The 13,454-nt window shown below is 48.5% G+C and overlaps 1 protein-coding gene across 3 annotated transcripts in view; it reads right to left on the reverse strand.

Annotated features, from left to right (window-relative positions):
- The window catches only part of LOC141085541 (AP-2 complex subunit alpha-1), a 77,652-nt gene that overhangs the window by 44,651 nt on the left and 19,547 nt on the right, over positions 1–13,454 (reverse strand). For all 3 annotated transcript variants that reach the window (XM_073570980.1, XM_073570979.1, XM_073570981.1), the window contains 5 exons: positions 9,653–9,846; positions 9,421–9,550; positions 8,890–8,991; positions 7,300–7,408; positions 6,897–7,047 (listed from right to left, as the gene is read on the reverse strand). In XM_073570980.1, the coding sequence (XP_073427081.1) occupies positions 6,897–7,047; positions 7,300–7,408; positions 8,890–8,991; positions 9,421–9,550; positions 9,653–9,846 (686 nt within the window). The remainder of the gene's footprint in view (positions 1–6,896; positions 7,048–7,299; positions 7,409–8,889; positions 8,992–9,420; positions 9,551–9,652; positions 9,847–13,454) is intronic.

Below are 13,454 nucleotides of genomic sequence, written 5' to 3' on the forward strand. Positions count from 1 at the left end.
CATCAAACAAAAGGCAATCCCTACATGTGTTGCGTCTGTTGAGCAGGCGCAGGGACGCAAACATTTTTCAAGCACGCCGAAAACGCTCAGTTTGCACCCGAGCATGCTCAGATAACACCTTATCCCAGCATGTTCGCTAATCACTAAGAATCACTAATATTGAACTTTTGATCTGTGTTCTTGTGTGAATAAAATTTGACAATCAGGCTTTCTTCACACATCAGTATTTGTATACCAAACCCAGGAGAAACTCCAAAACAAAGGACAGGTGTCAATCTTACAAATGTAGCTTTCTCTTTTGTCTCATTGGGGGACACAGGAACCGTGGGTGTGTGCTGCTGTCACTAGGAGGTTGACACTATGCCATGAAAAAAAATGTTAACTCCGCCTCCGCAGTATACACCCCTCCGACCAGCTGTAGGACAATCAGTTTTGCTTAGTGTCAGCAGGAAGTGGACAGGGGGGGGTCTCTCGCAGACCCATGCCTACCTCAATGTGCGTTGTTCCTTTTCAGGTAACCATGGAGGGATACAGAGTAGATCTGCTACATCTGTATTCCCACACTGGGATCATGAGTACGGCGTATACTGCCACCCCGTATCCTCATGAATCCCACTGGCAGGTCCCTAACCCATAACACAGGACTTGTGTTCAGGTGGCAGCTCCTGGTCCTGACCTTCGTCTCCCATCACTCACCCTCCAGAGCCTCATGATCGAGAGAGACGCCCTGCAGAAAAGGTTTGGGACAGCAATCTTTTCATGCAGATAACCGACCCCTGTTATGGGGTGAACTGGAGGTAAGAGGCTGCAGCATTGTATGATCTGATCACCAGCCGCTCTGGCTTATTGTGACCGCTCTAAATCAGCACTCGGGCTTACAGTCCAGGGGTCTATACTTATGTTGAGAGCCAACACTTACTTTCAAGCACGCGGTGCAGCGCGGTTCCAGCCTCCTCCCGTGGCAGCGTTATGGCCCTGGGCTCCAGCAGAAGCCCAGCACGGCCGACGCCAGATTCCGGCAGGCTCCGCCCCTTGGCTTCATCTTCCTGTACCAGCGCCATCTTGGTGCTCCAGGAGGCCAGAGCAGGGCCCCGCCCACCGCTTCCGGGAGTGGATTTCATAAAGCTTCTAGGCAGCGGGGGCTGTTCACCTTGCTCTCCCTCATCAGCCTTCGGGTGGCAGCTGCGGCGGGGGCACAGGTCGTGGGTATGCGAGTACAGCACTACAGGTTGTTCCCTCACTCCGCGTTTTACCCCCGACGGTCGGCCAGGTAAAGCCTGTCAGTATGCCCAAGGGAGAGCAGTCCAGCTCCTCCTTTTCAGTGATCTTGGTCAAATATTTTGTATATACCAAATGCAATGTCAGGCTTCCTTCAGGTCAGTCCTCACCACTCTGCTCAGATTGCAGCAGACCTACGGTGTCACCTACGCTAGAGAGCAGGTGCAGCCCCCCGCCTTGCTTGTCAGAGCTCCCACATTATCCCTGGAGCAGGAGGAAGCCACCCTGCCTGCCGCCCAGGGGCTGTCCATCGCCACAGGAGACAGCGAGTGTCCAGGATGGGTCTCTTCCTCATCCAAGTCCGTGGCCAACCTTACCAAGGTATCACAGACCTTGGTAACGGTGCTTAACAGACTGCCACTTCAGACTCCAGTGGACACAGGAGCACCAAAGGAGCCTCCTTTTGGGCCTTCTAGAGGCCGTAAAAGATTTAGACAGGACCACCAACCCAGGTCCCCTTCTCACTCGATCTCACCGCCAGAATTCCTCTGGCTGTCTGCCTCCTCCCGGTCCTCATCCAAGGAATCAGGCGAGGCATTATCAGAGACACACTCAGAGGAGGGTTCTGAGTACGGGCCAGAACAGTCCCAGGGCATCAAGGATATGGTTTCAGGGCCTCATTGCCGCAGTCAATGAGACCTTTAACATTGGGGACACCACATTAAGACCTAATGATCAGGCTTTTTCATTTAAGCATCATAAGTCCCCCTCTAGGGTCTTCGCCTCCCACAAGGATTTTGAGGAAGTGTTGGCCAGGGAAAGGGAAAACCCAACCAGGCAGTTTCAGAGTGGAAATAGTTTTGGGATTCTATATCCTTTCCCTCCAGATCTCACCACCAACTGGACCGCCTTCCCTTCGGTGGATCCGCCAGTGTCCAGACTCGCTACCAATACAGTCCTCCCACTCGCCAGTGGGGCAGCCCTAAAGGATCCCAATGATAGGAAGATAGAATCCCTGGCAAGACCCGCCTTTGAGGCAGCAGCCGCTACATTGTGTCCAGCCTTCGCTTCAGCCTGGGTAGCTAAGTCTGTTACAGAATGGGCCAAACAGCTTATACAGGGCATATTGACCGGGGCACCACCAGCGGAACTGGCGGAGTTCGCAGATCAAATCTCTCATGCTGGGAGGTAGATGGTATCAGCAGCCCTGGATGCCACGTCATGCGCAGCTCAAGCATCCAGTAACGTGGTAGCCGTCCGGCGGACGGTCTGGCTAGAGGCTTGTCAGGCTGATTTGTCCTCAAAGAAGTCACTGACCAATCTGCTGTTTCAGGGCACCCGGCTCTTTGGGTCAATGTTAGATCAAGTCATTAAGGATGCAACAGGGGGTACAAGCTCCCTTCTCCCTCAGGCCAAGCCTCGTCGATATGTTTTCAAACGTAGGGCTCAGCCCTTTCGCTGTACCCCAGCGACAGGCACTTATGCTCAGAGCCCACAGAGGTCGCAAGCACCGAGATAGGAGGAAGGTATCCCCTTCATGGTATTCCCGCAGTTCCAACAGCAGAGATACCAGGTCAGGGCCAGGCAGAGTCACTTCAGCCTGACGTCAGCAGGGAGTGCAACTCCCTTCTCAGTAACTCCCCCAGACTAGGAGGCCGCCTTCTCTTCAGAAATGTCTGGCAGACGTTCAGTAGAGGATATCTGGGTCAAGGAGGTAGTATCGACAGGATGCAAGATAGACTTCAACGCGCTTCTGCGAGATCGCTTCTTTCTATCGCAACCACCAAAAGACGCTGCTATGGCTCTGGGTTTTTTTTGCGGCAATCGACTCTCCTCAACACAGGAGTAATCGTCCCCATTCCCGAGCAGGAACGTTTTACCGGCTTTTACTCAAACCTGTTCGTGATACCAAAAAAGGATGGCTCAGTTTGTCCCATACTAGACCTCAAAAGGCTAAATAAATGGGTCCGCTTACGCCATTTCCGGATGGAGCCGATTCGGTCGGTAATTACATCTATGGAGGATCAGGAATTCCTATGTTTCATAGATATCCGGGACACCTACCTGCACGTCCCCATTTTTCAGGAACATCAAAGGTTTCTGCGTTTTGCTGTCCAAAAGCAGAATTTCCAGTTTGTGGCCCTGCCATTTGGGCTGGCAACAGCCCACAGAATTTTTACAAAGATTATGGTAGCCATGGTAGCTATATTAAGGGTCAGAGGCATAATATTGGTACCATATATCGACGATATTCTCGTCAAAACGCCCTCCTTTGCTCAGGCCCAGGAAAATCTAGCGATAGTTTTAAACACGCTGTCCTGGTTTGGTTGGATCATAAACAGGGAGAAATCTCACCTAACACCAACACAACGCCTAGAATTCTTAGGGATAGTAATCGACACCCGCCGCTTGAGGGTCTCCCAGAAAGAAAGAGGATTACCCCCCAGCAGGGAATTTGCTCTGTTGAAATTCCAGCTTCTATCCTTTCGCGCTGCAATGAGAATCCTGGGAAGGATGGTGGCAACTTCAGAGGCAATACCCTTTGCCCTGTTCCGTTCCAGGATACTGCAGAGGAACATCCTCCTTCAGAGGGACAGGTCCATCTCTTCGCTGGATCACCCCTTCCATTCAGACCAGGGAGTCCCTCAAGTGGTGGCTGATCTCCCCCCTCGTTCATCTGGGACAGCCTTTTCCCCCTGTCCACTGGCAGGTAGTAACTACAGATGCCAGTCTCCTGGGCTGGGGTGCGGTATTCCGCCACCTGACGGTCCAGGGACGATGGTCGAGGCGAGAATCCTCACTATCAATCAACATTCTAGAACTGAGGGCGGTCTTTCACTCCTACATTGGGAAAGATAACGCAACAACCAGCCAGTCCGGATTCAAACGGACAATGCCACGGCGGTGGCATACATCAATCACCAAGGGGGAACCAGGAGTCCCCAGGCACTGGCCGAGGTATCCAGGATCTTCAACTGGGCAGAAACTGCAATTCCGGCAGTTTACATTCCTGGCACAGACAACACGGCCGCCGACTTCCTCAGTCGGGAGGGGCTCGCAGCGGGAGAATGGTCCTTACATCAGGACGTGTTCCGTCAGATATGCCGGCTATGGGGGGACTCCAGACGTGGACCTCCTGGCATCACGACAGAACAAAAGGGTCCAACAGTTTGTCTACCGCGAACCTCTAGCAATAGGGGTCGACGCGCTGGTCATTCCCTGGACACAGTTCAGACTCCCTTACCTGTTCCTTCCCCTTCCTCTCCTGCCCAGACTGCTAAAGAATATCAAGGCGGAAGGGGTGCCGGTCATATTGATCGCCCCGTACTGGCCCAGGAGGGCCTGGCTCGCAGAAATTATCAATCTTCTCACAGGAACCCCCTGGAGACTCCCCGACAGACCAGATCTCCTGGCTCAGGGGCCGTTTTACCACCCGAATTCTCGGTTGCTCAATTTGACGTAATGGCTGTTGAAACCACAATACTGAGAGCAGTGAGATTTTCAGACCGATTCATTAATACAATGATCCAGGCTAGGAAGCCATCCTCTTCCAGGGTCTATTATCGAGCCTGGAAGGCCTATTTTGGCTGGTGTGAGTCTAATCACATCACACCTATGCCCTGTTCCCTGCCATCTGTCCTAGCTTTTCTCCAGGCAGGGTTAGATGGAGGACTGGCCCTAAGTTCCTTGAAAGGCCAGGTATCTGCTCTCTATTTTTTCAAAGAAATTTGGCCTCCCGCTTACAGGTTAAGACCTTTCTGCAAGGGGTGGCACATGCAGCCCCTTCTTACAGATCCCCTGTGGCTCCATGGGATCTTAACTTGGTTTTGGAAGCCTTGACAGATTCACCCTTTGAACCCCTCCAGGAAGCTCCCATTTCTTTGTTGTCCTGGAAGGTGGTATTTCTCGTAGCCATCACCTCTATTAGGCGGGTTTCAGAATTAGCGGCATTGTCCTGTCGCCCTTCATTCCTAATTATGCACCAGGACAAGGTTGTTTTGTGGCCTCCTCCTAACTTTCTTCCCAAGGTGGTATCAGCCTTCCACCTGAACGAAGATATAATCCTTCCGTCATTTTGTCTCGCTCCAACCCATCCTCTGGAGCGTTCTTTGAATACGCTAGACCTGGTCAGGGCGATAAGGGTCTATCTGGCCAGGATCGCTCCCTTCAGGAAGGCGGACTCGCTCTTTGTTATCCCAATGGGGTGAGAAGAGGACTGCCAGCCTCTAAGGCAACAATTGCCCGCTGGATCAGAATGGCAATTCTGGAAGCCTACCGGGTGAAGGACAGGGCGTCCCCTGCTGGGATCAAGGCCCATTCAACCCGGTCGGTGGGCGCCTCCTGGGCGGTACACAACAGGGCATCAGCCATGCAGTTGTGCAAGGCAGCCACATGGTCATCTGTGCATTCCTTTTCAAGGTTCTATAAGGTCCATACCTATGCTTCAGCGGACGCCAGCCTAGGCAGTAGAATCTTGCAGGCGGCAGTGGTGAGTTCTCCAACCTGAAGGAAGTTTATGTCTTTTCCCACACCCGGGGACTGCTTTTGGACATCCCACGGTTCCTGTGTCCCCCAATGAGACGAAAGAGAAAACACGATTTTGGTTGCTTACCGTAAAATCTGTTTATCAGAGTCTTCATTGGGGGACAGCGCCCTCCCATGATTTTGTTACTTGTAATGAATATATGATGACTTGCATGATAATGTCTCCTCCTACTGCTTTTTCACTAACTGATTGTCCTACAGCCGGTCGGAGGGGTGTATACTGCGGAGGCAACATTTTTTTCATGGCATAGTGTCAACCTCCTAGTGACAGCAGCACACACCCATGGTTCCTTTGTCCCCCAATGAAGACTCTGAGAAACAGATTTTGCGGTAAGCAACCAAAATCCTGTTTTTCTCTATAAGTTCCACTCCTTGTTTTGGCATACAAACACTGATGTAAAATACTGACTAAATACTGGTGTGTGAATAAGCCCTAATGGGTTTTCAAACCATTGCATTCTTGTTTGCTCTACATTTTCTACGGCATCCTTAATTGACAGATTTGATAATATTCAGGAGTAACAGTTAATAACAATATGTTATATTATAGCATATGAGGAGAGATGATTTGTCCTTTAAAGTGCCTAAATTACACAATATATGTAGAGTGGGTTGTAAACTTCTTGATTACAGTAGGTTGCACACCGTGGACAAAGAAACAAAGATCTCTGGAGATGAACTTGTAACTTTGAAATTGTCGATATTTTTCAACAATTTTGGTTCTCAAGTTCTCAGACCGTTCACTTTTTCTCTTCTCCATGCTTAGTGTGGCACACACTGACACACAATGCAAAGATTTAGTCAACTTATCTGGTCTCAGGTGTGATTTTCATATTGCACGAAAAAAAATGAAATAAAGGCAAATTGGACATAATTTCACAAACAACCCCAAAAATGAGTAGAACAAAATTGTTGAAATCTTTCCAAAATTGTCAGTAAACAACTTTGTTTCAAGAACTTGATGCCAATTCTAACTCACCTGTGGCAAGTAAAAAGTGTTTGGCACCTGTTACTTGCAACAGGTGAGTTAGAACTAGCATCATATGCTTGAAACAAAGTTGTTTACCAACAATTTCGCCAACACCCCAAGCCATGACTATGTATTGACAAGCAAGAGCATTGTATACACCTACCTGTCATAATGAATAATAAGGCTAATGGCCTCAAAAAGTATGGCATTCTTTGCATTGGAGTGCTGCACTTTCTTGGACTTTGGGGGCTCCTGGGCTTTGTTTAGGATGGTCTCCAGGCATTCAACAAGTCGTCCTTTCACAGCCGCATCCTCTGATAACACAGGTACATAGCAAGTTCGAGAGTAAAAATGCAACCAAATAAAATGAAGACTTCTTTTCAGAGCGCTCCATAACTCTGCAGCATGTGCATGAATTTCTTTCAGCACACGTGCCCCATTTATTCCCTTTCCTCAGGGGACACAATTTGTTTTTCTCACTCCAAGAGGCCACTTGTAAGACTATGCTAAGAACGGTTTCATTAGGACACAGAGGAAAATAAAAAAAAAAAAACACTCTTTATTACCAGGTGGAGGGTAACACTGAAGAAGGCGCAGAAGCTTTACAGAAAGCCATGGAGCTGGGACAAAGTAGTATGTGTAATCCTGCAGGTCGGTTGAGGCTGAAGACACAATCTGTGTAAATACGTGAAAAACACATTATGATCAGATTTAAACAGAACTTGCATTATTTTATTACAAATCGTATACATCTATTAGTTGGATTGCAGCACGGATATTTTTCAGGGTATCTGGCAGGTATCCTATCCACATTCTGTGGACACCACTCAAACAAAAAAAAAAAAAAAAAAGTCCTGGGGAAGCAGACTGAAAGGTCTTCATGTATGAAGCTGTAGACATGTCCATGCCTGAAAAAGCAGGACTCGCAGGCTCTCTACACCAGTGGGCGGAGGAAGCAGGACTCGCAGGCTCTATACACCCTGAGGAAGGCACAATCGCCGAAACGCGCGTTGGGGTACGGCTGTGGTCCCATTTGCTGCTCCTTCATTGTGTAAGTGTTCCCCTGATTACTCTCTGTATGCTTTTGCCTGCTATTAATGTATTTAGGGACTTTTCCCTGTATTTCATGGTCACGTCCATGGGCAAACACTACCTATGTCTAGATATTGAGGCACTTCACAATGTTGATGTATTTTTCATGATTGTTCATTTGGAGCAGCCATTGTCACCCGGCCTTTCTTTTCCTGCCAATGTCACTTTTTAGCCATGTTCTGCTCTTTTCACCCTTCAATAAAACCTATTTTGCACTTTACCATGCGACATTAGAATTTTTTCACTGCTTTTCGTCAGTTGTTATATTTAATATGCAGTGTGTTCTGCACTGTCCATTCATGTGCTGGAATCTTGGTTGTGATTACCAACACATCTAGATCATTATGATTTTGATAATCCACTCCAGCACATTTTGCTGTCTTTCGCTTTTACCAAGTGGGTGGAGGAAGCAGGACTCGCAGGCTCTCTACACCAGTGGGTGGAGGAAGCAGGACTCGCAGGCTCTCTACTCCAGTGGGTGGAGGAAGCAGGACTCGCAGGCTCTATACACAGTGGGTGGAGGAAGCAGGACTCGCAGGCTCTCTACATCAGTGGGCGGAGGAGGCAGGACTCATTTGTTTTACCAAGGGGCGAGAGAAGCTGGAATCATATGCTTTCTTTTTGGAAGATAACAGGGCTCACAAGCTCTCTAGCAATGAGTGGGGAAAGCAGTACTCGTAGGCTCTCTCAACAAGTTGACTACCGACATAAGCAGAACTCACGTTGAGCATTTTAACTTTCCATCTTAAAAACTGTATCCACCATTTTTCTCTATTTCACAAAATATCCTCATTGAAGACCTCTGTTCTGATGCTCTCATCATTTAATGACGACATGTACAGATAATGAAATAGGAAAACTGAAGTGGACACTGGTCTCAGAGAGAAACAGATCCTTCCATAATTGGAAATTTGATTAATCTGATGAGACATTGCAGAGGAGGAGGGGGAAAGAGACACTGCAACTTTACATCTATGCCGGCCTCTATCTTACACAGCAATCACGATGGAAGAGGGGGCGACCATGGCCTTGTGGAAATCCACCTAAACATAGATAATACGCACCCTACTAAGTCTAGAGACTGCTAGAGAGACGCACGTCTTGAAGTCATCAGGATTCTTCCGGCACAGGCAGGTAATGAGGCTTACAGCTGCGGTCACCACTCCCTGTTATAACAAAAGGGATCATCATAGGACTTAGCGTTATATCCTGCTCACCATTGTAGGAAATACATATAAACCTAGCATTTGACTAAATCCATGTTCAATGGTTTAGTAATCCTACTCCGCACCGCAGCCCTCATCATAAAAGGGCATCCGTGAGCCAAACAGGATCATGCAGAAACGGCCTGGCATATTTACTTGCCGTGCTGTACATTTTGTGCAGAAATAGTTATCAAATTAAACCATTCATCTCTACTGTGACTCATAATACAAGGTCCTTCCAGACCCTCGGTTATTTTTACCTGAGAGCACAAAACAAGTGGAAGCATAATTTTCCCTACCGGTCATATGCGCAAAAAAAAAAAAAAAAAATTGTAGAAACCCGGGAATAACAACTAACAATGTGCAATTTTTAATTTCTTAAAGGCATACCATGTGCTGATCGTTAAGGAGATGAACGACCCTCGACGTCCATTCGCCCATTGGCACGAGGTCAGGTGAAGTCTTGTATAGTCTTAGCAGGCACAGGGCAGCACTCTGCTTCACGCTATCCATCGTGTCCCTGTAAGAAACGACAATGTTTGATGGAAAAAAAAAAACAAAAAAAACAAAAAAAAACAAAACAAGTGTCCGGCCGCATAAATGGGACAGACTTAAATCTTACCCTGCAACGAGGATTCTGGGAATCTCGCATGCAAAGGCTTCTGCCATTTCTCTGCTACCGACGTTGGCGATGCAATGCAGGGCCAGGCACATGAACGTGGGGTTTCGACTGGCCAGGTCATTCTTGATGGCATTGTTAATGAGACGAATGAGCTCACTGTTGGAATTCACCAAAACAGAGATAAAAAGATAACCCTAAAAAACAAGGGAGAAAAATGTATTAGATGCAACAAAGACTTGACTCTTTGGAAAACGGAGATTAGACCTGCCGGTAGTGTTATTTCCAGGAGTCCATCCTGACAGCACCATGCGGGGGGGGTTGTCAATGCATCCTTACAGGGACAGGAAATGCACGAAAGGTTAAAAGGTCCCCTCCCACACCACCCTCCAGTGATTTTTCCAAGTACTACACCCGTATGGATGCCATTAAAATTTATTTAGATTTAGTACAAGCATAATGATACCATTACAAATCATAGGGAGGGAACTATTAGTGCTGTCAGGATGGACTCCTGGAAATAACATTACTGGTAGGTCTAATCTCCGTTTTCCAGGACGTCCTATCCTGACAGCACCATGGGGGATACCAAAGTAGGAATTCGCTTAGGGTGGGACTACTGCTTGTAGCACTTTACGACCGAAGGTCGACTGGCTAGCTGCTAGAGTGTCCAATTTATAGTGTCTACAGAAAGTGTTCGGTGTAGACTAGGTGGCGGCCCTGCATATCTGTTCTACTGAGGCCCCCGCCCTCTCTGCCCATGAAGTGGCTATTGCCCTGGTGGAATGGGCTCTAAGCCCTTCAGGTACGGGCAAGCCTTCGGCCTCGTATGCCGAGGAAATTACTGCTGTTATCCACCTTGCCAGGGTATGTGTAGCTGCGCTTTTACCTCTATTTTTAACGCCGTACTGGATGAATAGTTTTGTGTCCTGTCGCCAATCCCGGGTGACTTCTAGGTAGCCTACGGGTGACCGTACGTCTAACGTCCAGTGAATGAAACAGTTTTTCTTTATCATTCTTTGAGGCTGGGCAGAATGAGGGTAGAATTATCTCCTGGTTTAGATTCTGCGGAGACACTACCTTAGGGAGAAACCTTGAGTCTAGTTTGAGCATTACGTGGTCCTCGAAGATCTGAATATAGGGATCTTGGACCGAGAGGGCCTGTATCTCACCTAAATGTTTGGCTGAGGTGATCGCTACCAAAAATGTGCTTTTTTGTGTGAGCTTTGAAATGTCTAACTCTGAAATTGGCTCATAAGGGGGCCTACACAGCGCCTTGAGTACCAGATTTAGGTCCCACGGGGGGACGGTTTTCCTCAATCTGGGTCTTAATCTCTAGGTGGCTTTTGTAAATCGTGCTATCCATGGATGGGAGGATAGAGAGAAATTGAAAAAGGTACTTAAGGCCGCTATCTGGACTTTGAGTGTGCTCGGGGTCAGGCCCTTATCAAACCCTGCTTGTAGGAAGTCCAGGATCTGAGGGATATTTGGCCAAGATAAATCTAAGGGGGCACTACCACTTTCAAGCAGAATCTCTTCCAGATCTTACAATATATTGCTCTTGTAATAGGTTTACGGCTGGCCTGCAATGTGGAGATCACTTGGTCCGAGAGGCCATTGGACCTTAGGATGTCCCTCTCAGGATCCATGTTGCCAGTTGTAGGCTTCCTGGGTTTGGGTGTAGCACTGGGCCTTGAGAAAGCAAGTCTGACGTTGTTGGCAGATGGAGTGGCCCCCTCTGAGCCATCTTCTTGAGGAGGGGAAACCAACTCCGCCTGGGCCAAAAGGGTACAACTAGCATCACCCGAGCGCTCTCCTCCAGGATCTTCTGGAGAACCCTCGGTATTATGGCGATCGGTGGGAAACCGTATAGGAGTCCCCCTCTCCAACTCTGGTTCAGGGCGTCGACTTCTGGATGGTTCGCCGGATTGAGGGAGTAGAACCTCTTTAACTTGGTGCTTTTTCTTGTCGCGAAAAGGTCCAGTTGGGGTGTCCCCCCCGTGGTGGCACAAATCTCTGAAGATCTCCTCCTTTAGCTTTAGCTCCCACTCGGTGGCCCGGACTTCCTGCCTGCTTAGGTGGTCGGCTATATTGTTTTGGGAGCCTTCTAGGTGTACTGCTGACAGGGAGCGAGAGTTGTTCTCCGCCCAGGTGAGCATGCGGGCTGCTAGATCCTGAAGTTTCCTGTGCCTTGGGCCCCCCCGGTGGCATAGGAAGGCTACTGTGGTCACGTTGTCCGACATGATCTTTATATGTTGGTTCTGTAGGTTGGAACTGTTTCTTTTCAGCGTTTCCCAAACCGCTCATAGTTCTCGGTAATTTGAGGACTGTAAACTGATGTTCTTGGGCCATGTTCCCGGAACGTATCTTCCATCTAGGTGGGCTCCCCATCCTCTTCTGCTGCCATCCGTGATGATGGTCACGCATGGAGACAGGATCCAAGGAACCCCCTGGCTGATGTTTCTGTGGCTGAGCCACCATCTCAGGGATGATCTCAAAGCCGGGGACGGTCTGAACTTCTTGTCCAGCGAGGACTGCCGTCTGTCCCATTTTGTCAGGATCTTCCTCTGCAAGATTCTTGTGTGAGTCTGGCTCCACATGATGCAGGGTATGCATGCAGTTAGGGTGCCCAAGATCTCCATTGCGGTTCTTATTGAAACCTGGTACTGGTCAAACTGACGAACCTTGTCCATGATAGGTTTCCTCTTTTTTTCCGGCAAGAATGAGACTCTTCTTTTGGAGTCTAGCATGACTCCCAGGAATCTCTTCCGGGTACTGGGCTGCAGGTCTGATTTTTCTCTGTTTAGGATCCAACCTAGGCTCTCAAGGCTGAAAATTATTGAGATGAGTTGTTCTCTTAACTCTAACGCTGAACGGGATATTACCAGGAAGTCGTCTAAATAAGGTACAATAATTATGCCTCTGTCTTAAGTTCGCTACGACTTCGGCGACCAGTTTCGTAAAAACTCGAGGTGCTGATGCCAAGCCGAACGGAAGAGCCTGAAACTGAAAGTGGTAGCATTTGCCTCCTTTTTTTAGAGTGAAGCGTAGGAACCTTTGAAATTGAGGATGGATAGGAACGTGATAATATGCGCTCTTTGGCTGTGTGCACACGCTGCGGATTTTGCTGCGGTTCTGGCCGCTGCGGACCCACAGCAGTTTCTACTGCGGTGTACAGTACCATGATTCCCTATGGGAATCAAAAACCGCAATGCAGGCGGTGCGTAATTTTCCGCGCGGATTATCTGCGGTTTTCAATCCACAGAAAGAATTGACATGTCAATTCTTTCTGCGGATTCTCCTGCGGTTTGCCATCTCCTCCATTGAGGAGATGAAAAACCGCAGGGCAAAACCGCAGAGCAATCCGCAGGTATTTTGACCTGCGGTTTCACCTGCGGATTTTACAAAATCCGCGCGGATGAATCCGCACCTAATCCGCAGCGTGTGCACACAGCCTTTAAATCTATAGTGCACATGGAAGCGTTCTGGTCTATTAGAGGGATGGCAGTCTTCAGGGACTCCATACGGAATCTTTTGTACCGAACACATTGATTTAGTGGTTTTAAGTTTATGACGGTTCGGCTTTCCCCCGACGGTTTTTTTTATCGTGAAGAGTGTAGAATAGTGGCCCTGGCCTCTCTCTACATCTGGGACTGGAACCACTACTTCTGTTTTTAACAGGTCCCTTATGTCTGCCCATATAGGGTATTATGGCTCTGTAACGGGTTTCTGTAACCACGAATCGTGCTGGGGGGGGGGGGGGTATAGCCCTGGGAAATTGTATTGAGGACCCATGGGTTTATGG

The sequence above is a fragment of the Dendrobates tinctorius genome, unplaced genomic scaffold, assembly GCF_039654945.1.
Source record: "Dendrobates tinctorius isolate UK_male_01 unplaced genomic scaffold, ASM3965494v1 ptg000028l, whole genome shotgun sequence".
NCBI lineage: Eukaryota > Metazoa > Chordata > Amphibia > Anura > Dendrobatidae > Dendrobates > Dendrobates tinctorius.